We start from the raw sequence: 27,013 nt of genomic DNA on the forward strand, positions 1-27,013 counted from the left end.
CACCTTGCATGCACAGACACGTATGTACAGGATGCCTGCACATACACACACCCGCATGTCTCCATGTGCTCACCCATGGCTTGGTCATGCCATTTCAAAGCCATGTGACAAAGGCCAGCAGCACACGGTTGGGGAAGTGACCTGCCTATCATCCTTGCCTCTTTGCCCCCGCCCCATTTCCTGATACACTGCCCTGTGAGGCCGACGTCTCTGGGACAGACCAAGCAGAACTCGTCACAAAGGGGCTTCGGGTGGGCGCATGTCCCTCGCTCGCTATTGTCTGCTTCCCTGGGTCTTAGAGAGGAGCGCGAGACAAGCCTGCAACACTCGGAGATGGAAGTCTGTGGCCAACTATCCCCTAAAAGAAAGGTCGATGTACAAAGTACATAGACTATGCTACAGCGGCAAGCTCGCCATTTAGCTGAGTTCCCTGGCATCCGGGGTGAAAAGGGAAACATGTCTGCCTGTAGAACGGTTTCCACAAAGCCGAGTAACCTGTTGCTGGAGGCAGCCAGGACTACGGCAGCAGGCTGACAAGCCTGTCTCCACAGAGAGGCTAGAGGACAGCGAGTGACCGGATGATGGGACCGAGTCCACAGGGGGAGTGACGACTCCCACAGGGGTTTTCCCACCCAGGGTGAGGGTGGAGGGCGCAGGGCGGCGGTGGGAGGGAAGGGAGACTCACTCGGTGCACCTGCTCCTCATCCACCTCAGTGACACTCTTGTCTGCGTCCATACAGAGCCGCACCCTTCCAGCTGGCAGCTCAGCTGTCCCCTCGTCTGGGTCTGGTTTGAGCACTGTTGCTGTGTGGGCAGCCAGAGACGGGAGGGGAAGGAGGGAGGGGAGGGGGGAGGGAGGAGAGGAGGGAGAAGGAAGGAGGGGAGGGGAAGGAGGGGGTGGTCTCAAAGTCAGGCCAAGGAGCTGGAGACAGAACTTGGGACAAACTAAGAGGTTCTATTGGGTTCTGTCCACTTAATGGGCCTCAGCTGTGACCCCCCCCCCAAGCCCGTGGTCCTCGTGTGGGTTACGACCCCTTTGGGGGATCTAATGACCCTTTCACAGGGGTCACCTAAGACCACCAGAAAACACAGACATTTACAATGAGATTCACAACAATAGCAGAATTAAAGTTATGAGGTAGCAATGAAATAATTTTGCAGTTGGAATGGCTGCAGCACGGATAACTAGTTGTATTAAAGGCGCTGTATTGGGAAGGTTGAGAACCATCATTGGTCTATGCTCTCTAGAGACAAAGGCTGAGTCAGACTTACAGGGCTGAGCACTGAAAGGCCGCTCCCTCAGAGGGTGGGGTCCACTGACACGCCCCACACCTACATCCCCACAGGACAACAGCCCCTCCAGCTCCATGACGGACAGAATGGCTTAGAATGTAGCCTTCAGCCTCCACTAGTCAACGAGCATGGGCTTGGGAGAGCGGATCTCTCTGCTCCAAGGCTCTGGACTCGGGTCCTGGCTGCTCTCTGGACTCCATGCCATGAGCCGCTTTTTCCTCCCTGAGACCCGGATGTCTTTGAATGTCCCATGTCATCTCAGGGGCTCCTCCTCCTCTGCCTCCTCGTCCCGAGAGTGAAATTAAACTGGCTCAGCACCGGTGGCAGGGATACCAGAGTGGGGCCCCCCTCAAGCATGGCTGAACCCACTTACCAAGCGAGAACCCGTCCTTCTGCACCAGCCAGACTTTCTGTGCCTCGTACCACCTACCCTCCTGGGAAGCCTGGGAGCAAACAGAGCCTTACTTAACTGGCAAACACCACCAGCCCGGGGCTTGACGGGGGCGGGGGCTGCGGACCCCAAAACTGGAGGTGTGCTGGGCTGTGGCCAGCCTTCCGCCCACCCTGTGGCCTCCCCTAGAGCATGTCCTTCCCACGTTCCATGGCCCATCACCTGGTCAGAGTCTCTGCTCTGGTCCCCGCTGCCTGGGTCCTGCAGGGACGGCCCCTCCTCCATAGGCTGCTGCAGAGAAGGCCTTTGCACCTGGGTCTTGGGACCGGGCTCCACGTGCTGATCTTCTGCCTGGGGCTTCTCAACGCCCCCTTCCTCCTCAACATGCACACAAGGCTCCCCGGTTTCCAGCACCCTGCTGTCTGGCTGGTCCTCCCTCCTTGCTGCCTCTGCCACCACTGTTGTTGTTTCTGTAGGTATCCACCCGGGTTCCTGGGGACTCGGAGTCTCAGCTGCCACCCCAGGCTGCTCCTGGCGTTTCCCTGGAGTCACTAGCTTCTTCTGGGGTTTCTCTGCCTTTTCCGTCTCCCCCAGGGCCTGCTGCTGCTGCCCCCTGGGCTCTGAGGCTGCTGTGACTTGAAGGTCGCCCATGTCCCCATCCTTAGGTCGACATCCGCTTTCTCCGTCCTTGCTCTGAGGGCTGCTCCCCTTGCTCCTTCGGCCCAGGGAAACTCCCCACTTCCTTATGGGGACTGGGGGCTCCAAAGGTCTCACCCCAGCGCCTGCAGCCTTGGGTGCACCTCCCTTTTCCATCTTCTTTGGGGGACCCCCTCCTCCTTTCTGTACTGTTCCCATTTGTCCCTTGTCTCCTGCCCCCTGGGCTGGGGACCTGGTCCCCTGCCCCTCTGTGTTCCGGAACTCACATTCTTTTTGCCCTTTGGTCCGGGGGTCCTGGCTCCCCCCTCCCTCTGCATCCTGACACTTCCCACCCGTTGTGCCCTGGCCTGCGTCTCCATCACCCCCAGTTCTGGTCTTCCCAGGTGCGGGTGTCTGGGGGCCACAAGGAGTCCCCGTGGTGGCCCCTTTCTTTGTCCCTTCAGGGTCTGTGGCGGGGGCTGGGGTCTTGTCCTTGGGGGTATCACGAGGCTTCTGCTCTGGTTTGGCCAACTCTGGATCTAGCTTGGCTACCATGAGCAACACATCACCCCCCCTCCTCACGCCCCTCTTGAAGGGCAGTGTCCTTCTGGCTGGTGTCCCTGTGGGACCTGACTCTGGTAGCTCCTCCCCTCCTGCGCTGGTCACAGGCCTAGAGTTCTTGTCATCGGCCCTTGGGGGATCCTTGGCTGGAATGTCTGCATCCTTCTGAGTGGCTGATGGGCTGTCCTGGGAAGTCTTCCGGCTTCCAGGCTTGGGGACATTGTTGGTCTTGTTGGCCTCGTTAGTGGGGATTTCTGGGGTCTAGGAGAGAGGCCATGACACAACGTATTTAGCCTCCAGGGGTCGTTCATTCCCGGGTTCACCCACCTAAAGATGCCCAAGACCTCTGACAGGCGTGGCAGAATCTGTGCTCGGCAGTGAGAGGTCAACGGGGAGGGAGGTAGACTCGGGAGTCCAGCTACACCTCCGCCTCTCTTCACTGTGTGTCACTGGGTAAATTCCTGTCCCTCTCTGAACCAGTTTCTTATCATGAAGATCATAAAACCTGCCTTGCAGGGTGGGTGTTAGGATTGGTGGTGGCCTGGCGCACAGTCAGTCCTCAGTTATTTCTATATCTCGGTCCTCCTGATGAGATCACCGGTAGGGAGGCATGGTCTCCTCCCATCCCTGTGAGCGTTGGTCCCCACACAATACTCGTGTGCTGTTTAGATTGCTGCTGTGGGGGTTGCTCTGCAAAGGCCTTCTGGAATCTCCGAGCGGGAAACCAGAGGCAGCGCCCACTCCAGCCATCCTGACTCTCACACCCGATGTCCTCGCCGCCCTTCCCCCACCCGTCGGCCGATCGTCATTTTATAACCCATCAGGACGTCGGTGGCCACCCCAAGACTACAGGAAGTACAGCAACACACCCTCAGTGAGGTTCCTCGGAGATTCTTCAAGGTCAGTTTGTCTCCACTCGCCCTATATTCTGGCCACACTGGATAGCTTCTGGTCCCTGGCCCGCCAACCCCTTCCCTGCATCTTCCTGCTTGCTCATGCTGACCCTGCCACCCAGGTGTACCCTTTTCTCCTCCCTCCCTGTCCTGTACCTCACCCGAATGATCTGCTCCCCCCCCCCCGGGAGATCCAGAGAGCAGGCCTAGCTCTCTACCTCCGTCTGGTCCTGTGACCTCAGGGAAAGTGTCTTGGCCTCCCTGGACCTCAGTCTCCACCTCTGGTAAATGGGTATGGCTCCCATCCCCACTAGTGCACTGGGTTTTAAACAGGGTCACCAGCACTAAGTGAGCATTGTTTGGTGATAGACGGGGACATTTGTCATAAGCGGTTCCCTAGCCACAAGGTATGCCGTGGTCTCTGTTTATGCTTAAGTCAGGCAGAGGAAGGCACAGGGCCCAGCTATCCTGTTATTCTCTTCCGTGAGACCGGGCCGCTGTCCCCACAGCTGCTGTTAGTCAATGTCGAGTGGCTCGATGACACAGAGAGGCCTCTGTCATTAGACAAAGCACATGTGGCGTAAATGAGCCGAGGAGAAAGCAAGGAAGGAGCCGGGATGACTCTCTGGACTCAGGACACTTGGCTCTGTGATCCTCCAGCCCAATCCTGCCATCACCCTCTTCACCTCAAGGGGGCACTATAGAGGCACCAGGAGCTGGTACCCTGTCTGTCTAACACTGGGGTTCTACTCCAATCCTGCCTCCCTGGTGTCCAGCCTTGGGTGTGGGACTGTGGGCACATGTGCCCAGAAGGACTCTGCTGATGCTTCAGCCTCAGGCCACCCTAGTAAGGTCCTGCCAGCAATCTTCTGCTTTAACAAATGAACTGAGCCAGGCTTGGTGACCAGGCCTAGAGCCACTGCTACTCAAGAGTGAAGTAGGAGGAGTAGACAAAGTCCAGGCCTGCCTTGGACAAGGAGCAAGTTCCAGGCCTGAGAGCTATTCCCAGTACAGAGCTGAATGAGAGGCGGCTGCCTCTGTTAGGGGATTCCTAATATGACATGTGATCACATGAACAGTGTGGTCTCAGGAAAGGCAAGCATGGGAGAGGTAGGGAGGAGGACCTCTAGGGGTGGGCAATTGGAGATGGGTTTTTCAGCTTATGTAGGAGCTCAGCAGAGCAAGCGGAAGAAAATAATAGGACAGAGGAAGCAAAGACAGGATGAGTGAGTGACTCAGGACATGGTGGAGGGCACACAGTGACTGACACACACACAGACACACACACATGGACACACACATATACACACAGTGATACACACACACAGACACACAGACACACACACACACACAGTGCCCCACACACACACACGCGCACGCACGCACGCACACACCTACCTCTCCTTCCGGGGAGGCGAGTGTCGCCTCTTTCCTCCTCCTGGCCTCCTTGGACTCTTTCTCTGTCTCTCGAACCAGCTGCTTGATGAAGCCCCCAGGGATGACAGAAAACAAGGGAGGTGGGGAGGATGGTGGGGGGCTCTTGTCCTCTTCTCGAATCTGTGTGTGGAGAGGGCTGGGGGTGAGCCTGGGGGAAGGCGAAGGGCTCTGAGGGGCCCCAGGAGGCTGAGCAGTGTGCGAGAGAGAATGGCGGCAGCGGCTACACAGGTGACAGAGGTGACTTTAGCCTTGACGGTCTCCTCCTGAGAGGTGCTCACACACTCTGTCAAAGCCACCACGGGGCTCCTTCCTGCTCTCAAGGCAGCTTCTGGGATGTCAAGAAGGGTGGATCTGCGCAGTGCTTCTGGTCTCAAGGGGGCACTGGAGAAACTCTAGGGGAAGATGCGCTTCCCACCTATCACAGGGATATTCCCAGGGTGCACTGCACTAGGAGCTTGCCTCTGTGGAAGAAGCCTCCTGGGGTTTTGGATTAGGACAATAGATTTTGTTCCCCAGGACCACAGAAGGTGGGAAGACCCTTAGCCTATGCAGTTCGCTTTCCTATCTGTGTCTGTGGATCTAACCCACCGTGGGCCAAAACAAACAAACAAACAAACAAAACAAAGCTTGATAAAAGCTAAAAGCATAAAGAAAAGGACAGGAGGGGAGGGAGGAGAAGAGAAGGGGGGGGGACTCAGACAATGGACCCCCTGGGGCACCCTATGGAAAGTGTGAATGGGAAGGGGTGGGAAACCTTTTGCAGGTCTCTGTGGTGACCAGAGAAGGGCCACAGAAACCCTCAAGCATCAGACTGGAGGACAACAGCCCACCTCTGCTCCCCGTCCCCGCCCCCCCACCCCAGTGCTCATCAGGCTACCGTGGGGTGCAGATGGGGAGGCTGTGCCGCCATCATTCTCCACCTCCCGCTAAGAAATCAGAAAGGGAAAGGCCAGGCGGCAGGTGTGGAAGAAGTCACCAGGCTGGGCCGTCACTCTGCCTGAGGTGTGAAGCTGTGATTCGGGCCACCCAGGCCAGAGCCCATCTTGCCAGAGTAGAGTCCGGCCCTGGGACCACAGCCCCCACCCCCACCTCCCCAAAACACCACTTTCCTTCTGCTCCCACAGGGCAAGGCGTGACGATATGGCCATGGTGACACAGCTGGCTGGACCACAGGTGACGAGACTGTGCTGTGCTCCTGAGGCTGGCGCGGACTGAAGCTTTACAGGCTCATGGAGAGCACGAGATGCGTGGACAGAGGCCTGTCACACTGACAGAGAGGACAGAAGAAAGAGACTGGTTAGAACCGGCTCGGCCCTGCTCCTGCCATTACCAGAAATGAGCGGCGGGCTGTCCCATCCTCTACAACGATCCTCTACAACGACGGTCAGCCATTTATCCCCATGAGAGTGAGCCCAGCAGTGAGGCCGACAGCCACACAGTGGGCAGCGTGTGAAATTCTCTGCCTCTCGACTCCACACCATGGCCGGCTTCACGCTGAGAGAGGAACACAGGTGTTCTTGAGTGTGCGTGTCTCCTAAGCACTTACGCAAAGACCATGCCTGTCTACGCAGCGTGGCGATGGAGTTCCAGAAGAAACGACTTAGCTCAGGGTGGGAGAGATAAGAGTAGGTTTCAGCTGGAGGGTCATGCAAAGAACTTTCTGGAAGGCATGAGGAGTAGCCCGTATCCTGACCCAAGTGAGTCACACGCAAAACCCATGTCACAAAACCATTTAAGATGGTCCATTTGCACCAAAATCCCAGAACAATTCTTCACAGATGTTGAAAAAGAAAAATCAGTCTTCAGCTTCATATTGGAACACCACACACACACACACACACACACACACACACACACACACAGAGAGAGAGAGAGAGAGAGAGAGAGAGAGAGAGAGAGAATAGCTAAAACAATCCTAAATGATAACAGAACAGCTGGAGGTAACGCCATCCTGACCTCAAATTTTACTACAGAGCTGTAGTAATAAAAAACTTCATAATATTGGCACAAAAACAAACATGTTGATCCGTGGGGCCAAACTGAAGATTCAGACATAAGCCCACACATCTTTGTATACCTGATTTTGTTTTAAATAAAGAATAAAAAAAATACACACTGGAAAAACAAGACAGCATCTTGGCTGTCAAACTGGATGGGTGCTTGTAGAAGAATGCAAATAGATCCATATCTATCACCCTGCACAAAAGCCAGCTCCAAACGGATCAAAGACCTCAACATTAACGCACAGACATGGAACCCTGATAGAAGAGAAAGTGGGGGATGGTCTTGAACACATTGGCACGGGAGACGACTTTCCGAACAGAACACCAATAGCACAGGCGCTAAGATCAACAATTAATAAATGGGAGCTCATGACACTGAAAAGCTTCTGTATGTCAAGGACACCATCATCCAGACAAAACAGCAGGCTACAGAATAGAAAAATTATTTCTACCAACTACACACCCCATAGAGTGCTAATATCCAAGATACACAAAGAACTGAAAAAAAAAAATGACATCAAGGAAACAAATCACTCAGTTAAAAATGAGACATGGAACTAGGCAGAATTCTCAAAAGAGGAAACACAAATGGCTGAGAAACTTAAAGAAATGTTCAACATCCTTAGTCTTCAAGGAAATGCAAATCTTTAAAAAAACATCTTACACCCATCAGAAGGGCCAAGATCAATAAAACAATTGACAGGCCATACTGGTGAAGACTTGGGGGGAGGGAGACACACTCATCCATTGCTGGTGGGAGTGCAAACTGGTATAGCCACTATGGAAACGCGTATGACAGTTCCTTGGGAAGCTGGAAATCGATCTACCTCAAGGTCTTGCTATCCCACTCTTGGGCATAGACCCAGAGGGCTCTAGTACCTCCTACAGAAATGTTTGCCTGCCAATGTTCATTGCTGCTCTATTCACGACAGCCAGAAACTGGGACAGCCCAGATGTCCATCCACTGAAGAATGGGTAATTTAAGATGCGGTACATCTACACAATGGAATATCACCCAGCTGTAAGAAATCGAAACTACGAAATCTCCAGTCAAATGAATGGATCTAGAAGCAGCCATCATGAGTCAGGTAACACAGCCCCAGCCACCCACGTCCCCTGGAAATGTGTCCGCAGGACTTAACACCAACACATCAGACACACTTGTGTTTGCTATCGCGGAGGAACGGATAAAGATATGCGGTCCATGTGCACGATGACACACAGGACAGGGTTATGTCCTTTGCTGGAGAGAGGACACATCTGGAGATCAGCACACAGAAGACCCAGAAAGAGGCAGCTCGGATTTGCTATTGTTTCTGGAGCTTACGCTTCATATTGATACGTAAAACCATGCGTGCATGCACATAGGATTTGAAAGTGGAGCTGCATGCTTGTGTGGGTGAACATTTGTCCTAGAAATCTTTTTTTGTTTGTTTGTTTGTTCGTTTCCTTTTCCCCCCCCCCACTTATGCCAGGAATCAATAACTCATCTTCTCTCAGCTCTGTAAATTAGGAAAAATTTTCAGAGTGCCGTGTTGTACAATGATTTACAAAGCAAAGTGGGAGACAAATCTCTCTCTCTCTCTCTCTCTCTCTCTCTCTCTCTCTCACACACACACACACACACACACACACACACACACACACACCAGCCTTCTTTGGTCTATGGCATCCTAGAGCCTCAGGCCTGGAGATTGGCTATAAGAGCATTGAATGCACATCTGTAACCCGTAGTCACAGACACTGCAGAACACTGGGACCCCAGTCTCTCCGCACATCTCTCTCTCTGATTCAGCCCCCAGTGATGCCTGATGAGGGGTCTGGCCTCGTCCTCAGAGAGCCTGACCCCAGCCGTTGGCAGCCGCGGCACACAGGGATTGGGTTCAGGGAGCTGGTTAGCCCACAGTTATCGGGGAGTCTCTGGCTAAGCTCTCAGCTGCCTCCTTGGCTGGGCAAGGAAGGAACTCAAGGTTCAAAGAGTTAAGAAGGGACATTCAGGCTTGGTGAGACCCCACACCAGAAGGGAGGCTGAGAAATGACCATGTGCCCACGTGCAGGTGGCCCCACGGTGTGAGCTCAATGTGCGGATAGCATGGGGCCAAATAAAGCATGAACACACACACACTGCGTCCCTAGGGAGACACACGAGGGTGTCCTAGTGACTCACAGGCTCTGAACTCGGGAGCTGAGCCCAGGGTATGAATAGGTCTGACGTGACGTTGGCTGTCCTGGCCGCTGTGCCCTCTCCAGCCCTGGCCAGGACTCTGAGATGAAATCACTCTCCATCCCGAGACTCAAGGAACCCTGCGCTGTACTCCTGGGCTGCTCGCTGTCCCCCACAGCTGGCGTCCCTGTGCCCAGCACCCCGACCCCACCCTCAGGCTCGGGCAATCCTCACTGACCCGGCCAGGAGTCCGTTGTACTGAAAGGCCCCAGTCTCGCCTTGGATTACATAGTGTTCTCATGTAGCCGTCCCTCCAGGCCTGGCCCGCACATGCTGTCTGTCAGATGTCAATTTAAGCAGCTCCCAGTGCTGACTCTGGGATCCTGCGCCCTCTCCAGTCTCCTCTGTGGGGGAGGGCTGGCGAGAGAACCCCAATCCTTGGATCTGAAAGTGACCTGGAACATTTTCCATCGGCAGGCAGGACCGGCAGGGCGCGCCGTGGCCCTCTGAGGTTCCCTGGCGTCCACAGTGCTCAGTCTCCACGATGTAGACAGAGTTTTTCTGCCTCGTAAAATAAACGCCCATGTCCTCATGGGGCCCCTCAAGCCCACCTGCCCAACAGCTCCTCCGGGCAAGGCGGTTAAACTAAGCCCTGGGTATACCCTTCCAGGCACGCTCTCGCCTCGAATGCTGCTCCACCCACAGGCGTTCATCTCACTCCCCTGGGTCTCTGCTGAGAGTCACGTTCTCAGAGAAGCAACTGAACAAAGTCACCCCCTTCTACTTCCCCCGAGACACGGTTCCTTTCCATGAGTGGTGAATGTTTGTTGAGTGAATGAGAGAAGGGAGAAGGTGCAGAGTAGGGACACACGTGGAGTGAACCCACAGCAGGACCTCAGTGCACAGTAGGACTGCACACTATCCTGGATGCTGCTCACATCCTAGGAGACCTGGGAAGCTCCGAGCCTCAGCATCCCGCGTAAGGTAGGGGAAGTCGCACGTAAAGCAATCTTGACTTGGTGGCTACAGCCATCTGCTCCCACAGTTAAGAACTGACTGAGTGCCTGGCCCTTGAGGTCCTCACAGTGAAACTGCGCCAACCCTGCTGGATCTGGAAGGTGATTACATTAAAATCTGAGCCGGTACTTATGACTGCAGTCACTCTCCAGCAGGGCTGACAGCTGCGCAGAGAAGGCGAGGCCCTTGCCTGAGGCCACCCAGAAAAAGTCCCAGGAAAGACCTGCAGTAAGCAAGCATGTGTTTTTATTGGGGGAGGTGGGCTGGGGTGTGGGGGAGGGGTTCCTGACATGGGGCAGGAAGACCTGGTGCATGGGGATCAGAGAGGTTGACTATGGGCACGCGATCACACAGCAGGGAACGCAGATGCCCTGGGTATCTTTATCTGTGGTCACTGAGCCTGCATTCTGAACTCTCTACCCTTCCTCCTTCTGGGGACGGAATAGCTTTGACGACATCACCTTTGGGAGCCACTGCAATTAGCTTCCAGACTCTGTGCCAGGTGTCCTAGGGAGTAACTCCAGCCTGGGGTACCCCGGCCCCCTGGCAAAGGTGTAGGAAGTTCCAACGCCCAGCTGGGCAGTGGAGCAGGTTCTGAACTCAGTCCCCAGAGCTTGGCGGTCCCCTGCCCATAGCCCACCAGTACATGGCACATGTGAGCTGCCTCGCGGCTAGGTTGGTCCTGCCTCTTACTTGCTCCTGAACTTTGGGCCTCCTTCCTCCCGCAGGCAGGCAGAGGGCTCACCCTGCAGAACCAAGACTGGGTAGGCTGTTCCCCAGCTCCCGAAGGTCACGCAGAGACTAGTCACCCTGAAAGCAGGGACCCTGGCAGAATGGAAGTGCCCCTTAAGCCCCAGCAATATCCGTCTACCTTTTCCCTCCTCATGGGGCTGCGGCCGTGTGTAAGGGCCTGAGCCAACCAGAGTCCTCAGCGTCAAGGGGCACCCCCCCGCCCCGCCTAGCGGGCGCGGCTCCCCGACACCCTTCACCAAAGGCTCTCTCCTCAGCCTCCTCACTCCCCCTGCTTCCCTTGTGAGACGCATCCTCATCCACACTGGGCCCAGAAGACACCTGGGCTGACACTCTTGTTAGCTCCAGGGTGCAGCGCTGTCTCTTAAGGGGGGGCAGTTTATCTCTGTCCTGGGGTCATGCGGGGATCTTGGCATCCTTGCCCCACAAAGGGACCTTATGCATAGGCAAACGGGTGAGCCTGACTTTTAAAGGGGTTTTTTTGTTTGTTTGTTTTTGTTTTTTGTTTTTGTTTTGTTTCGTTTTGTTTTGAGATAGGACCTTACTATGATGACTGGCTGTGCTGGAACTCGCTCTGTAGACCAGGCTGGCCTCAGGTTCACAGAGATCCACCTGCCTCTGCCTCCCAAGCGGTGGGCTCAAAGGTGTCTGCCACTGTGCCCAGCTTAAATGGAACATTTTAGACCAGGTAGCAGGTCAGGGGGTTAGTAGGGCCCATGAATGTCGTTTCCTGACCTTGTCTCCTCGGGATATGGTTACTTCCTGCCCTGTTTCCAATTTCCTCATATGAACGGCCATAGTGACCCAGCTGCTCCCTGCAAGGGCCCAGGCTGTGCGTCAGCCCCACTCTGGGTCAGACCGAAGGAGGAGGTCAGATGGGAAAGGGCTGTGGCCCCAGCATCCAAGAGGACCACAGGCTGGAGTCTGGGGAAAGACCTGCTGCTCGTGTATAGGCTCAGGCCCTCTAAGCCGCCCTCCCATCCCTCTATCCCTCTACCTCTCTATCGCCCCACCCCATCTTTCCATGAGGCCCCAGGTAGAAAGTGGATGGAGAGATGGCATGCTGAGCTGGGTGGTAAGTATCCAGGAAGAGGGAATCATCTTGATGGAGAAAATGCCCCAATCAAACTGGCCTGTAGGCGATCTCTGAGGGCATTTTCTTAACTAATGATTCTTGGGGGAGGGCCCAAGTCATTGTGGGTGGGGCCATCCCTGGGCTGGTGGTCCTGGGTGGTCTATCAGAAAGCAGGCTGAGCAAGCCATGAGGAGCACCCTCCGTGGCCTCTGCATCAGCCCCGGCCTCCAGGTTCCTGACCTGCTAGAGTTCCTGTCCTGACTTCCCTCTGTGATGAAGCATTACCTGGAAGTATGAAATGGAATAAGCCCTTTCCTCCCCGAGTTGCTTTTGGTTGTGGTGTTTATCACAGCATGAGAATCGCTAAGGCAGATGGTGAGGGGGATGTGGGCAGGGGAGAAGGGAGGAAGCATCCCAAAGGAGCTGAGGCAGAGGCCGGGAGAGTGGGGGGTTCAGGGGAGGAGGCTAGCAGAGGAAGAGAGGATCATGGGGAGGGAGGGTCACAGGAGACTGGGGGAGGGGTCACACAAGAGAGGGGGGGGGGTCAGAAGGGAAGGGCAGCCAGAAAGCAAGACCACAACACAGAGCTGCAGGCCCCAGGTGCCTGCCTGTGTCACTGTAAGGTCCCGGGCAACACACCTGGTCTCATCCGTCTTGATCTCATCCATTGCCTGGGAGCTGCTGTCTTCCTTTGGAAAGAAAGCTGAAAGGCCCTCGAGGGCGGGCCACAGCCCCCTATCCTGCCTGTGTACTATGTGTGGTACAGGAAGGAGCGGAGGTCCGGATGCCCACAGAACCCATTTTCCGATTTCCCAGGCCAGGGTCCAATATATGTGGCTTCCTCTTCACGTGTTGCTAGAGCGGCCACACACGGCTTGAGCGAGCCCCTTTCCTGTGTCTCCAGAGGAAAGTGGCTGTTGCCCTGTGTGAGCATCTCCCCCTAATGAGGTGGGCCAGGGCCTAGGCGGGTCCTTCCTTTTCCTGGGGACTCCGACAATAACCACCCACCCGCCTAACCCTGAGCCCATGCCCTTGGGGGCTGCAGTCCTACTGCCTGCCAAAAGGAGGCGCTGGAGTGTAGAATTCTCAGGTGACTAACCGCACTGCACAATCAGCGGTTAAGCTAACAGCCCATCTCCTCTTCGTCTAAATTATACACGGGGTCACATGTCCTTAACAACCCACCATGCCCCTAATGACATGCTGGATCACGCAGGTGGGCCTGATGACCTACCGAGAGGTGGTCAGTGAAGTCTGGGTCTCAGCTAGGCAGCTGCCTGGGCTATGTCTATGGTGAGACACTGCTTATGACTTAGTAAAGCTTGCCTGAGGATCCAGAAAGCAAAGTCAGCCACAAGCCATAGAAGCCAGACACACGCTTTTAATGCCAGCAGCCAGAAGCTAGGAGATGGTGGTGCGCACCTTTAATCCTAGGACTCAGGATTAAGAGATAGATGGATCTCTGTGAGTCCAAGGCCACCCAGGTCTACACATGAATCAGTCTAAAAGAGAACTATAGCTCACACTTTTAATCCCAACATTAGGGCAGTATGTAAGACAGAAGCAAGGTCTCAGAGAGGCTTCCGATCTCCAGCCACACTGAGGCGAGGCAGCAGTTTGAGAGGCCTGGTGAAGAGCTCATGTGTGGATCAGCCCTTTCAGCCTGAGCCAAAGGCGAGGAGAGCTAGTGGCTGGCTGCTTTGCTTTTCTGATATTCAACTTGAAGTTTGAATCCCAGTATCAGTCTCTGGGTCATTTGTTTTTTTTGTGTTACAATGTCTGATTGGAGAGGGCAGTGTGCTGGGATTGACTAGTCATGTCTGCCACGGGTGTTAGGCTGTACCAGTGTGTCTCATCAAGTGGTGAGTGTGCTTGCCCGTGGATACTAGTGATGCCTGGGGACAGTTGCAGAAGAAGCCATACTGGAAAGATGGTACTCTGTGAGTTTCTTGGGTCAAAGCCTGAGGTGCCACAAGACACCCTTCAGGATCCATCAGCCAGAGACAGAGTTATCAAGCCCCAGATTAATGTGGTCTAGCCTAGCACCCATCCAGGGCCAAGACAATGGCAAGAACAGAAATGGAAGCAGGCATGTCTTTGCTTCCAACAGGAAATAGATGGGCGTGGAAAAGAAACGAGAGAGTGTGCTGGACACGCATAACAGTGAAGCATGAGGCAGAGCAGGTCACTCTGTGTCTGTGGCGCCAGTTCCTCCTCTGCAAAACTGACAGAGTCGTCCCCAACAGACATCCAATCCCAGCAGCATGACCTAGAATGGCCTTTGCCATATTCCACCCCAGTGGAACGTCACGGGATTTGACGCCTGCCAAGAAAGCACCCAGCCTTCAGTTTGTTTGTCTATGACCTTGGGTTCCTGACTGTGAAATGGGCTCATCCTTCTTCTTGCAAGAGCCTCGGGACTATTAATGGTGAGAGAAAGGATTAATCCCAAGAGACAGTGTCTCAATACTGTGTCTCTCCCAGCTGCCCTCCCTGAAACCAGAGCCCCGGCACTAGCTGATCCCCCCAAAACAGCTGAGAACCAGCTCAGCGTGGTGGGTGAAGAGGGATCCCGTGTCCTGATCCCTAACATCCCTACCCAGCTAAGGGCCAGCTGCGCAGGTGAGCATGTGTGATCCTGGCAGACCACAAGGCTCTGACCTCTGCTGTCAGAGATGCCCACAGACACGCATACACACAGTGTTTTTTTAAATCTGAGATTGCACGTTTTCTTTCCAGTCTTAGATGACAGTGATGACTTGGGAGGTTTGGAGGAAGAAATAGTACATGGAACTTCTAACAGGGCTGTCTAAATGCTGCCACGAAGGACAGACTGATACAAGCCCAAGCCTATCGCTGCAGAGCTGTGTGTCCCTAGGCAAGTTGCCTCTCCTCTCTGTGCCTTAGCACTCAGTGAGTATTGGACGGCAGCTCACAGACTCCATTGGCACCAAACAATCCTCTCCGGTTTTCAAATGACTTGATTGCTAGTACCTCTGAGCAATGGGCCACCGGCTTAGCGCAGACCCTATGAACATGTCCTCATCTTCCAAGGACTGCATGCATCAAGCAGGGCCATCCTCTCCCTCCTAACGGCCTTGTGGAGCTGCAGCCACAGGTCTTGCCTTTAGGTATCGGTTGTGGGGGAATGGCCCCCGTGTGGGGACTCAGATCTCATCTCTAAGTGACTCAGAAGGGTACGCCATTCTACGCAGACACCGGGAGGCTAATAAAGTGCTGTGCGGCTTCTGTGTGTATGACAGATGACGATTGTAGTGAGCAGGCCCCCAGCATACCACACACGCGCACACCCCACACGCATACCACGCACATGTATAGCACACACATCAAAGAGAAGGCTGTGACATCTGATCTGGGTGGGTACCAGCCAGATCATCAGTCCTTGGTTGGTCCCGAATACTGCTCACGGTCTCATATAAGCCTGGACTTTCATCCATGCACCCTTCCCGGGCTAGCGTGAGGGAGGCAACAATGTCCAAGGTGTGACAGGCCCCGCTGGTAGCTAAGTCCCTGGGGATGGGGAGAGGCGGGGGAGGGGGGGCCAGCCCTCAAGCATTGGAAGAAAAACCAAAATCGTCACTGGGAAGGCCATGTCCAAGGTCATGGGGTCAGTAGCGTGGGGCCTTGTGACTCAGAGTGACCAGGCCAATGCACAGGAAGAGCCAAGTGCCTGATTGTCACCGAAAGCGCCCTTTTCTCTCTTCCCCTCCCTGTCATTTTCCCTCCTCCCTCCCTTCTGCAGCTGCCTCTGCTCTGCTCGCCCCTCCCCTCCCTTGCTCCTCGCCCCTCCCCTCCCCTGCCTCTCCTTTCTCTCTCCTCTCCAGCTTCCATTGTTCTCTACAACATCCCTCTCCCCATCGATGCTCCACCTGCCGCCCAGGTCCAGGAGGAGGCAGCTTAGAGAGGCAAGAGCTAGGCGGCCCGGATAGGAACAGTCTCCTAGGAGGGTCAGAAAGTCATTAACAGCCTGGAGCTCCCAGCCCTGAACTGGGGCCCAGGCCAGGCTGGCACTGGGACCATCCAGGGAAGGCCCGGGCTCTTCAATGCCTGCTCTGTGGAGGCAGCCGCCTGAGGCCTGCAACTCTGAGGCCTCTGAACTGCAGACAGACCGTTGTGGTGGGTTCCCCAGGGCCACTGGCACCTGTGGGTCTTCTCCACAGGAGGTGGGTATGCGTGTCATAGCAAACACCTCCCTCAATAAAGCAACATGGAACACTGAATCCCCCGGCCTTGAGCCACCAGCCCTTCCCCCCACCCACACATGACTTAATTAGAAACAAAATCCCATGGAAGCAGCTCAGGCTCATGTTCAGTAGTGCTGAGCACGCAGGCGGGGAAATCTGGGCCTCTGAACAAACACAGAAAACCAGTAAAGCTGAAATCAATGAAACTAAGCACACACAGACACATATGAACATAACACATACCACACACATACACACAACATATATACATACATACATATATATAAATACAACATACACATATACACATATATATCACATACATATACATATAACCACACACATACTACATGTGCACACATAGACATAGATACCACATACACACATATACATAAAACACATATATATATCACATACATATACATATAACCACACACATACTACATGTGCACACATAGACATAGATACCGCATACACACATATACATAAACACATATACATACATATCATACACACATGCACACAGACACATATACATACATAGATACACATACATCATGCATATACGTACACACTATATGTGTGTACATATACACATGTATGTATATATTTACACAAATACACACACACATACACACCTGGAATCTGCCCTCTCAGATTCCATGGTAGGAGTTAACCCAGAACTCAACGTTTTTAAAACAAAGACTGGCAATGGTCTAGTGATAGGGCTCAGCAGGAGCTTGCTGCCAAGCCTGACGATCTGAGTTCTATCCCAGGGACCCACACGGCAGAAGGAGAGAGCCCCCTACCCAAAGTTTTTCTCTGACCTCCACACATGTGCTGTGATATACCTTCCTCCAAATAAATAATAAGTATAGAAGTAAGTGTGTTATTAATGCTTGACAAACGGACACAAAACTTGGAAGCTTAAACAGTGTCTCCGTGGCTAGGATAAAATCCTTACACCAAACTGCTTGTTGTTGGAGCAAACACCACAGTCCACAGTAGAGGGAGAGAGAGGCCTGCGAGGCCTAAAATAGACCGCATGTCCCAAGGCCTCACACCAGCCCTCCCAATCCTGAGGCTCAGCTCACTGGGTGCCAACACAGAGCCCAGCCCGACAGTACCTGGTGGCCTCGAGGTTCTGGAATCACTCCTGTCCAGAAAGACTCCCGGGTGGTCGCGAAGGGACCCCAGCAGGCGTGGAGAGCCGGGCAGGGCAGGGAGCAGTGTCAGGAGCTGCAGGCTTTCACAGCCCTCCCTGGGCCTCCTCCCCCGGTCAGTGAGATAGCAGCAGCTGGGACACAGTCATTTCCAAAATTAGCCCGTGAGCCCCAGGTCTGGCCAGGAGACACAGCCGGGGTGGTGGCCGTTGAATCAGCTGTGGACAGCATGGACATATATGGTGGCAGGGAGGGGACCGCTCCGGACAGGCATGCTCCCAGCCTTCATCTGGTCTCCGTCGGGTCACGGAGGCACACCCACCCAAGCTGCGGCTTCTGCCTTGCGAAAGGACAGCAGCCCTTCACCCTACCAGGCTGGGTGGAAATTACCCTTGGTAAACAAGTTAATGTAGAAATTACCGGGAACCAAACAAGTTAGCGTAGACGGTGTCTCTCCCAGGGATGGTCCTTCCCAAAGGCTCCAATTCACTCAGTATCCCCGTCAGTCAGCCTGCTGGGAAGGGTTTCTCTCATGTCTGCTCTGCAAGTGGAAACTGAGGCACACAGTTAACCACTTGGGGCTGGTGATATGGCTCAGTGACTAAAGGTGCTTGCTGCAAACCCTATGACCTGAGTTCAATCCCCAGGGCTTCTGTGGATTGAACCCAGGCAGCACTTACTCCGCAAGCAATCCTAAACACCCTGTTAACCCAGCTTCTGCCCAAAGGGCTTTGTCCTGGGCTACGGGGAACACAGGTTGGAGCCAACACTTAAAGCCAGTGCTTAGCCTGCAAATGGCCCTGGGTGTCAGCTCCAAAACATGCCAGGAGGCTGAGCCTTCGGCCCTTAGGATGTCTCAAGTGCACATACCCTCAGTCCTGAGGGATCCCGACAGAGCTTAAATCCAGAACGCTAATCACTCTACGCAACAGGCTGCTTATCCTAAACACATTTCCACTCTCTGTATGTGTGTGTGAGAGAGAGAGAGTGTGTGTGTGTGTGGTGTGTGTGTGTGTGAGAGAGAGAGACAATTTGAGAGTGCATGTGTGCATGAGAGCATTGTGTGCACGTGTGTGTGTGCATGAGTGTGAAAGTGTGTATACCTGTGCTTGTGTGTGTGCGCATGAGAATGTGTGTGTAAATGTGTGTGTGTGTGCGTGCATGTTTGTGAGTGTGTCTCACAAGTGCCTGCAGGTACACGTGCATGTTGCATGTGGAGGGACAAAGGCTAACTTTGGGGTACCATTGCCCCTGACTCTGGAGTACAAGCACTTGCCACCACACCCGGCTTTTACTTGGGTGCGGAGATGAAACCTGGGTCCTGGTGCCTACCTGGCTGGTAGCTTCCCACCTTGTCTTCATTCCCTGACCCAACGTGGCATCAGCCTCACTCAGGGCTCGTTTCCCCTGCTTATTCAGGGTTACTTTTGCTGTGATGAACACCATGACCTAAAGGATACCGGGAGGAAAGAGTTTGTTTGACATAAACTTCCACATTATGAAGTCCATCATTGGTGAAGTCAGGACAGGAACTCAAGCAAGCAGGGCAGGGACCTGGAGGCAGGAGCCAATGCAGAGGCCATGGAGGCTGCTGCTCACTGGCCTGCTCCCCTGGCTTGCTCGGCCTGCTTTCTTATAGGACCCAGGACCACCAGCCCAGGGATGGCCACACCCACAATGGGCGGGGCCCTCCCCCATCAATCACTAATTAAGAAGATGCCTACAGCTGGATCTCATGGAGGCAACTCCTTAGTTGAGACCTCCTCCTGTCAGATAACTCGAGCTTGTGTCAAGTTGACCTAAAAGTATCCAGGACAACCGACCTCTGTCAACCTGACATCACTTTTCAATTAGAATCGTTCCTTTCTTTTATCCCCGGGATGACATATTGGTATTAATATCACAATATAAAACTTGAGTACCTGTAGAAGTCTCACCGTTTACAAACTCAAACACATTAAAAGTTCAGGCTTTTAAGACATCCAGTCTCCTTAAAAATCCCAAGCCTCTTTTAAAAGTTCAAAGTCTCTCAACCGTGGGTTCCTGTCAAATCAAGAACAAACACTTTCTTACTTCAAGAGGGAGGAACCAAGGCACGGTCACAATCTGAACAAAGCAAAACCGTACTCCAACTGTGTAAATAATTCAATGTCCAATTACCTTGGATTCACTCACCGTCTTCCGGTCTCCTCCTAGGGCCTGGGTCACTTCTCGGCTCCGCCCTCTGCGGCACACACAGCTGTCCTCTGGGCTCTGGCCGGCTCCACTCCACCGCTGCCGCTGTTCTTGGTGGCCATCCCATGGTGCTGACATCTCCAAAATGCTGGGGTCTCTGCTGCAACGGGGCTGCACGTTCACCAAGAGCCTCTCCTGGGCTCTTCAGGGGCTCCAGCCCCGCCTCACAGTGCCCAGCCTCAGCTGCCGCCCCAGGACCCCTTCAGGCCTGCAAAACCAGCGCCACCTGGCTGACCTTACACTACCAAGTTCAGCTGCCAGCACGAGGCAGCACAACCTAGGCAGCTTCTGGAACACAGCTCTGTGTGCTGACCCTGAGGACACACTTCCCAGAAGACTTCATCTCAGTGACGCTGTCTCCTCTTCATCACAGCTGATTCTCCAGGCCCAGCTACATGATTTAGCAGTAAATTAAGACTAGAGAGCTTAATTGAATAGAGCAATGAAGTACGTACACACCGCCCGTCGCCCAGTGCTTCCCTTCATCTGCACTGTATTCAACATTCTTATCTTCCAGGCCCCTACAGAACAGCTCGCTGAGATGCCAACACTCAATGGCTTTTCCTAGCCCAAAATTCCGAAGCCTTCCACATCCTCTCAAAAAAAAAAAAAAAAAAAAAACCATGGTCAGGACCGTCACAGCAAACCCCACTATCCTGGTACCAACCTGCCTAGGTCAAGTTTCTATTGCTGTGATGAAACACCATGACCGAAAGCAACTAGGGAAGGAAGACATTTATCTATCTGGCTTACACTTCCACATCATAGTCTATTCCTGAAGGAAGCAGGACAGGAACTCAAACAGGGCAGGATACAGTGAGCGGGTGTCTGAATCTTAGAAATGGCCTTGAGCCTCGGCACAGAGAGGTCCCAGGACCACCGCCAGCAAGCCCCATGCATTTTCTAGATATATTTTTGCTACTCTCCTTGGGGGGGGGAATCTTTATACCAGTGTCAAACAGAGCCTGGGGAGGGGAGAGGGTGGGCACTGAGCAAGCGGCCCTGTGTTGCTGAGGCATCCTCAAAGGAGACTGACAGCTGAGAACACCTGGTGACAGTAACCCAAGCCACCGGGCCAATGAGTCTCTCTGAGAAAGATCTGATTGATTGGCTCTCGGCATCAGTCGAGGTCGCCCATGGTGGGTGGTGGTGTATGCATGGGTGCTGTCTATAACATTGCTTCTACCCTGTGCCCAGGTGGCCATGGATGACCCTGGTAAACTGTGGCTGGGCAGGCATGGCTCTGTTCACTCTCCCTAACACCCACAGGCACTGTGAAAGCCGCGAGCTCACCCTGCATTGAAGGAGAGGCGTGGAGTTGCCTGTCCCTGGCTCGCTGTGTCCCCCGGCTTTGACCTGTCTCAGAAACCCTGGGTGGGTCCCCTCCCGCCATCTAATGCCCACAGAGCCTTCAGTTTGGGCTCAGGGTGACCTCCAGGTGTTAGGTGCCCTGCGGATTTCCTGGCGTGAAGATTTGGCCAGTGCAACCACATGGGCTCACGAAGTCTCGGAGAAATCAGGGCTCCAGACACTAAACCTGGCCTCAACACTCACCCACCCAATGTGGCAAAAACCAACCAAACAAACAAACAAATACCTTCTTGTAAACTGTGGAATTCAACTGGGAGCGATTTTGTTCTCTCTTGTTCCTAAGGATCCCGTGGCAATGTCTGATGATTGTAGAGGTTTGGGTCCTGGCATCCATGGAGAGAACAGAGCATAATTAATCATCCCACAACACCTGACAGGGATCTTAATGAGGCGCTTAGTCTCTTAGGCACACAGTGTCAGGGCTCAGAACCTGCCTCTTTGAGTTCCCATCCCAGGCCTGGGGAAAGGCAGGGTTTTGGGGGAGTCCTACCTTGTCATAGCTTATCATATCATATTGTCACAAACTCAACACTGCACCTGACTTTACAGCAAGGAAGCTGTGCTGGTCATGCTTTTGTTAGCCTGACACAAGCCACATGCGTATGGGAAGAGGGAACAACCACAACTGGGAAAATGTCCCCCATCACGCTGGCCCGTGGACAAACATATGTGTTACTGGAGTTTCGTCCCACAGCCATGTTGCCCCCTATAAACACACAGAGACGTATGTTCATTTATAAACCATTGGCCGATGGCTAGGGCTTCTCACTGGCTAGCTCTCTCTTGATCATTAACCCATAACTACTGATCTACGTATTTCTACATGGCCTCATCTTACCGGAGAACGCCTGGCTCATCCTTTCTTCCTTCCCAGTCCCTACATGGAATTTCTTTCAGGCACCTCTCTGCCTCTGCCCCAATCATTGTCCTCATTTCCCAGGCCCCCCTGTCTCCCTGCCTCTATTGGCCAAACAGTGTTCTAGTCATCAACCAATAGGAGAAGCATATACACAGAAGGACACACCCATAACACATGGGGCATTTTCTTGTGTGACAGTTGATTTGGAGGGCCCAGTCCACCATGGGTGGTGTCACCCCTGGGCTGGTTGGTGCTGGGTGTATAAGGAAGCAGGTTGAGGAAGCCACTGGGATTGTCTGCGGCCTCTGCATCAGCTCCTGCCTCCAGGTCCCGCCCAGTGTTACATTGTGACCTGAGAGCTGTATGATCAAGTGAGCCCTCTCCTCCCCAAGCTGCTTTTGGCCATGATGTTTACCAGAGCCACAGGAAGCAAATGAGGACAGATGCCCGGTGCATGACACCAGGAGTTGGAGGGTTCTGTCCACCCTTCGCAGAGGATGTAGAGGTCTCTGGACAGACAGTCACTGCAGCATGTAGGAAACTGACAAGGAGAGCAGGGACCCGAGGGGACAGAAGAGCGGCCAGCCTCTGGGGCTGAAGTGGGCAAGGCAGGGGAGCCAGGGAGAGGGGCGTGATTGACAGCTGACCCAATGCTACTGCGGGGAGGAGGAAATATGCCAACTTCTTCCTTCTCCTACCCAAAGGCCACCCGAGTAGACCCCCTTTCTGAGCTGGTCCCAAGTCAGATGCTATCGAGCCTATGGGCTGAGCCATGCAGGGTCTCACAGGAGCGACGCAAATAAACAAACGATAGCTCAGGTTAGGAGACCACTGGTGTGCTCGATACTTGCATGTGTTTTCCAGGCTGGAGCCTCTGTGTTCTGGTATTCCATCCCATGCATTGATACATGTTGTGAACATCTCACCATGTCACTATTCTTCCAGGCTCAAGACCGTCTTAAAACAGCTTGATGGATATATTGCCTGGAAGCTATAGTCAACTTCTCCCACAGTAAAAACAAAATCCAGGAGATCACACACACTCACACAGACACACAGCACACACCACATACACACACAGTCACACACGCATACACACAACACACACACTCACACACACCCACACCACATACACACACAGTCACACACATACACACACTCACACACACACACCACAGAAGTGACAGGAGCTGGGCTATTCACAGTGACTGGCTGAGGGTTGACTTGAGTGTCCTTGGAGTGAAGCCAGTACCCTTTCATGCCATTACCTAGGGAGCGATGGCATTCCAGAGGGCCAGGAGCTCTTCAGCCTCGGTCGGTCACATATGTGTGATGTCTACAGCTCACACACGGCAGTGCCTTTTGCCCACAGGGTGGCCACACAGACCAGACTAGGGTCTCCCAGTGTCCCAATGACTATTTGGTAGATGTGTTGGGTTTTTTGTTGTTTGTTTTGAGATGGGGTTTCTCAGTGGCTTTGGAGGCTGCCCTGGAACTTGCTTTAAAGTCAGCACTAAGACATCCCAGGGAGTCTCAGTGGTGACCTGGCCAGGCTGGTGGTGACATCCTTTCTTCCCAAATTAACAAGAGATAGGGCATTTCCTATCCAGCTCCAAGATATGGGTTACCTAACTGACCCCTAGCCATGGACTCACAGCAGGTAGTCCTGCCCAGGCAGCCTTGGCTTGGGGTTCTGGTTTAAAGTAGCACGCACCACAAGGGCCTCTCAGTACATCTCCATGGAACGGGGAGGGGGGCCTCAAGGTAGGAGCCATTTTTCCCCCGGAAGGGAATGCAAGTTGTCCTGTAGGCAGATTGGTAGCATGCCATGGTTTCCCACATGCTGTGGGCAGGATGGACTGTGGCACACCACACTCAGGGCTGGTGATTGGTGATATGGACTGATGGTGATACCATACCCAGGGCCAATGGACAGAGACTCAGAGCAGTGTAACATCTTACTTACGTGGGAAATTGCTTCAGCTGTTCCTGAGGAGATGTTACCCAGAGGGCTCTCTATAACGCCGCAAACTCTCACCAACACAGTAAGTATGAACAGATGTCAGCAAACGCCGGCGTTCTGCAGTATCCAGCTCTCTCTGGCTTCATTCTGTATAGCTGTGCACAGTAGGAATCCGACTGACTTCTTTGAAGGTCTCGCACACACGTATGGGAGAACATAGCCGATATGCAGCTATGAACAGGAAGGGGTATTCTCCAAGGCCCCCGCTCTTTACCCCATTCCACCCAAACCCTGAAAGAAATAGCTCCTGCGCAGGTCATTCCTAGGTGCAAATGTTTGCCTCTGTGACCCCATTTCCCAAGCTGTTTTGAATGGAAATGGGTATGAAAACCCAGGCAAGTCAGCTTCTCCCCAAAGTAGTTTCAAAACACAACTTGCCGAGCATAAAAGAGAGGGAAAGAGGGTTGTGTTGGTGTGATTTCTGTACACGGAGGCCACTAAGACCAAAAGGGATGGCGCAGAACGGGAAGGCTGAGGTGTGCTGGGCATACCCGGACCCTAGTGGGCCATGCTGGCTAGAGAAGGCATCTATTTGCCCTGCTTACAAGGTGGACAAGGCTGGCTCTGAAACCATCTTGAGGGAGGTGACGGGAGGTCATTCTCTGAAGTGCTGGGTAGTCAGTCTGGGGTACAGCACCCTCAGCGCCATCTGAGGAGGCACAGGAGGCCAAACTCCGGCAAGCCACTGCCACCCTTGATGCATTATAAAACCCACATGCACACACCTCGGCTGAGGACAGCCCAAGCCAGAGAAATGAAACATCAGCCTCGTGCTGCCGCTTGTAGGAGCTAAGTTTTATTGTTTCAACAACACAAAAGGCTGCCATCTCTTTAAATAACAAACTATACAAGCAGATCACAAAGAGCAGTAATACAGATGGTTTCCATGGGGACACACATACAGATTCAATAAATAATATAAAATGCTTGCTTTTTTTTGTGCTAAAATAGAACTCTTCTCTCTCATAGTTACAGATCCATCCATCTCTGTAACAGAAAAAGCCAGGTCTATAGAACATAGAAAAATATAATTTAATAGCTGAACTAAAAAAAAAAAAAAAAAAAAAAAAAAAGGCCAGTGTGTTGAGTTTATAATCCACATGCAATACATAGAACCAGGGGGCAGGTAAACAAACAAAAATCATCACAGTTGACGATTGGAATGATTACTCCACTCCTACCTCATCGTCAAAGACATTTACCTCCAGGGCAAAATGAAAAGGGAAGGGAGGGTAGGTGTTTGTTTCCAGAAAGGATTCTGATGCTGGGGACCTAACTCTACACTATGGGCTTGAATTAACTATGAGCAAGCCTTTGTTCTTCATGAAGGAAGGGCGGACACTTTGAATCCACTTCCTGCGGGAGACTGGGGGGGGGGGAGTCTCTGTTTTTAAGAATGGCCACTTAAAATGTGTGGGGTCTGCATGTCTCGGGGACACAGCACCTCCACGTTGCTAGCAGGAGGGGCCACAATGCAGCAAGTCTTAGTCCCTTAGTTACTTATCTCCATGGCAGACTTCCACTACGTAACCCAGGCTGTCCTGGGACTTGCCATCCCCCTGTCTCGGTGTCCCGAGCATAGGGTGTGGGATATGAGAAGCCGTGCTCAGTTCTCTCTTGTTCTCTAAGGAAAGGAAAACCTTAGTGTCCGTCTCAACTCAGGAGATGAGGCTTGCAGCCCAGCCTTCTTCATTCCACAGCAACAAACAAATGAAAAACAGGCCTGAATAAAAAACAATGGTATTAGCGCAAATCGAGCATTTAAGATGTCCGAGTAAACCTCACTCAGGAAAAGAAATTTTTTTCCCTTTATTAACTTTGAAATTTTAAGTTATGAAAAGCCCAAGTGAGAAATGGAGTCAAATGTGCAGAAAGGCCAGGGTTCCCTAGAACCAAGCTGGACAGCTCCCCACCATCCCCCACCCACCCAGGCAGCACATTCAGTAGCAGTGACCAGGACACTGTCTCTCTCTGCCTGGGCTACAAAGCACTCAGGGAGCAACTCAGCCTCGGGAACAAAGCAACCAAGCCTTGCAGGCATCACTTGGGAATTCCCAGGGGACCTCCCAGCAGCGTCCATCATTCCTCCCTCGGTGTTCTGTAATGTCAGGAGAATGGTTTCCATCAGCCAACCGAGCAAACCTTCTCCACCTGCCCTGACCCCACCACAGATTCTCCCTGGCGTCCACCGGCCTCCTGGGGATCTGAAATGGCCCAGCTCCTGTCCTGGGGAGCTCTGAGCCTTTGCCACACTGTCCACTGGTGAACGAGTGTGGCCAGTGAGGCCTCGGAACAGCTGCTTCTACAGGCACACGGCCAAGGTCAAGGGGCACGCAAGCTAAATCTTACTAGTTGGCTAATAGTGGGCTTCCCATCCTCCATGCACACTGGGGATTAAACCCAGGACCCTGGACAGGGGAGGCAAGAGCTTGGCCCCCAGAGCTACCGACGCGGCCCTTGGTGTTCTGAAGGCAGGGGCCTTGCTGTGTGGCCCAGGCTAGCCTCAAACTCATAAGCCTCCTGCCTCTGCCAACTAAGTCTGCCCAATGATGTCTGTCTGGAAAGGATGTCGTCTCTCCCCAATAGGCCACCATCCACACTTCATGGCTGGTTTTACACAGTTTGTAACATCAGCCAATGGGACCATCATTGTGCAGGCCCCTGCATCAACAGTGGGACAGGTTTCCCTCTCAACTGTGACAGTGATGCAATTTCTACAGGCTCCGCTGGGGGCGGGGGACCTAGAACATGGCCCGGGGAGGCACAAGCGGCGTGGCCCCAAGGCTAAAAATGAAATAAACCGGGGTTTGCCAAAGGTGTGTGTCACATAGCTGCTTTGAAATGATCTGACGCTCTTGTGTTATGAAACTGAGGGTTGACTGTACAAAAACAGCATCACCTGGAGTATCTTGGATCACGTTAAGTACTCTGCCCCAG

General features: G+C 53.3%; 1 protein-coding gene across 1 annotated transcript in view; it reads right to left on the reverse strand.

Moving 5' to 3' along the window:
* The window catches only part of Myo18b (myosin XVIIIB), a 189,161-nt gene that overhangs the window by 161,921 nt on the left and 227 nt on the right, over positions 1-27,013 (reverse strand). The window contains exons 2-11 of the mRNA XM_051176362.1: positions 26,238-26,378; positions 19,764-19,934; positions 18,940-19,037; positions 16,111-16,338; positions 15,606-15,751; positions 10,525-10,618; positions 5,173-5,359; positions 1,907-3,142; positions 1,667-1,736; positions 686-804 (exon numbers count right to left, since the gene is read on the reverse strand). Coding sequence (XP_051032319.1) covers positions 686-804; positions 1,667-1,736; positions 1,907-3,142; positions 5,173-5,359; positions 10,525-10,618; positions 15,606-15,751; positions 16,111-16,338; positions 18,940-19,037; positions 19,764-19,934; positions 26,238-26,378 — 2,490 coding nt within the window. The remainder of the gene's footprint in view (positions 1-685; positions 805-1,666; positions 1,737-1,906; positions 3,143-5,172; positions 5,360-10,524; positions 10,619-15,605; positions 15,752-16,110; positions 16,339-18,939; positions 19,038-19,763; positions 19,935-26,237; positions 26,379-27,013) is intronic.

Source organism: Phodopus roborovskii, unplaced genomic scaffold (genome assembly GCF_943737965.1).
Source record: "Phodopus roborovskii unplaced genomic scaffold, PHOROB, whole genome shotgun sequence".
NCBI lineage: Eukaryota > Metazoa > Chordata > Mammalia > Rodentia > Cricetidae > Phodopus > Phodopus roborovskii.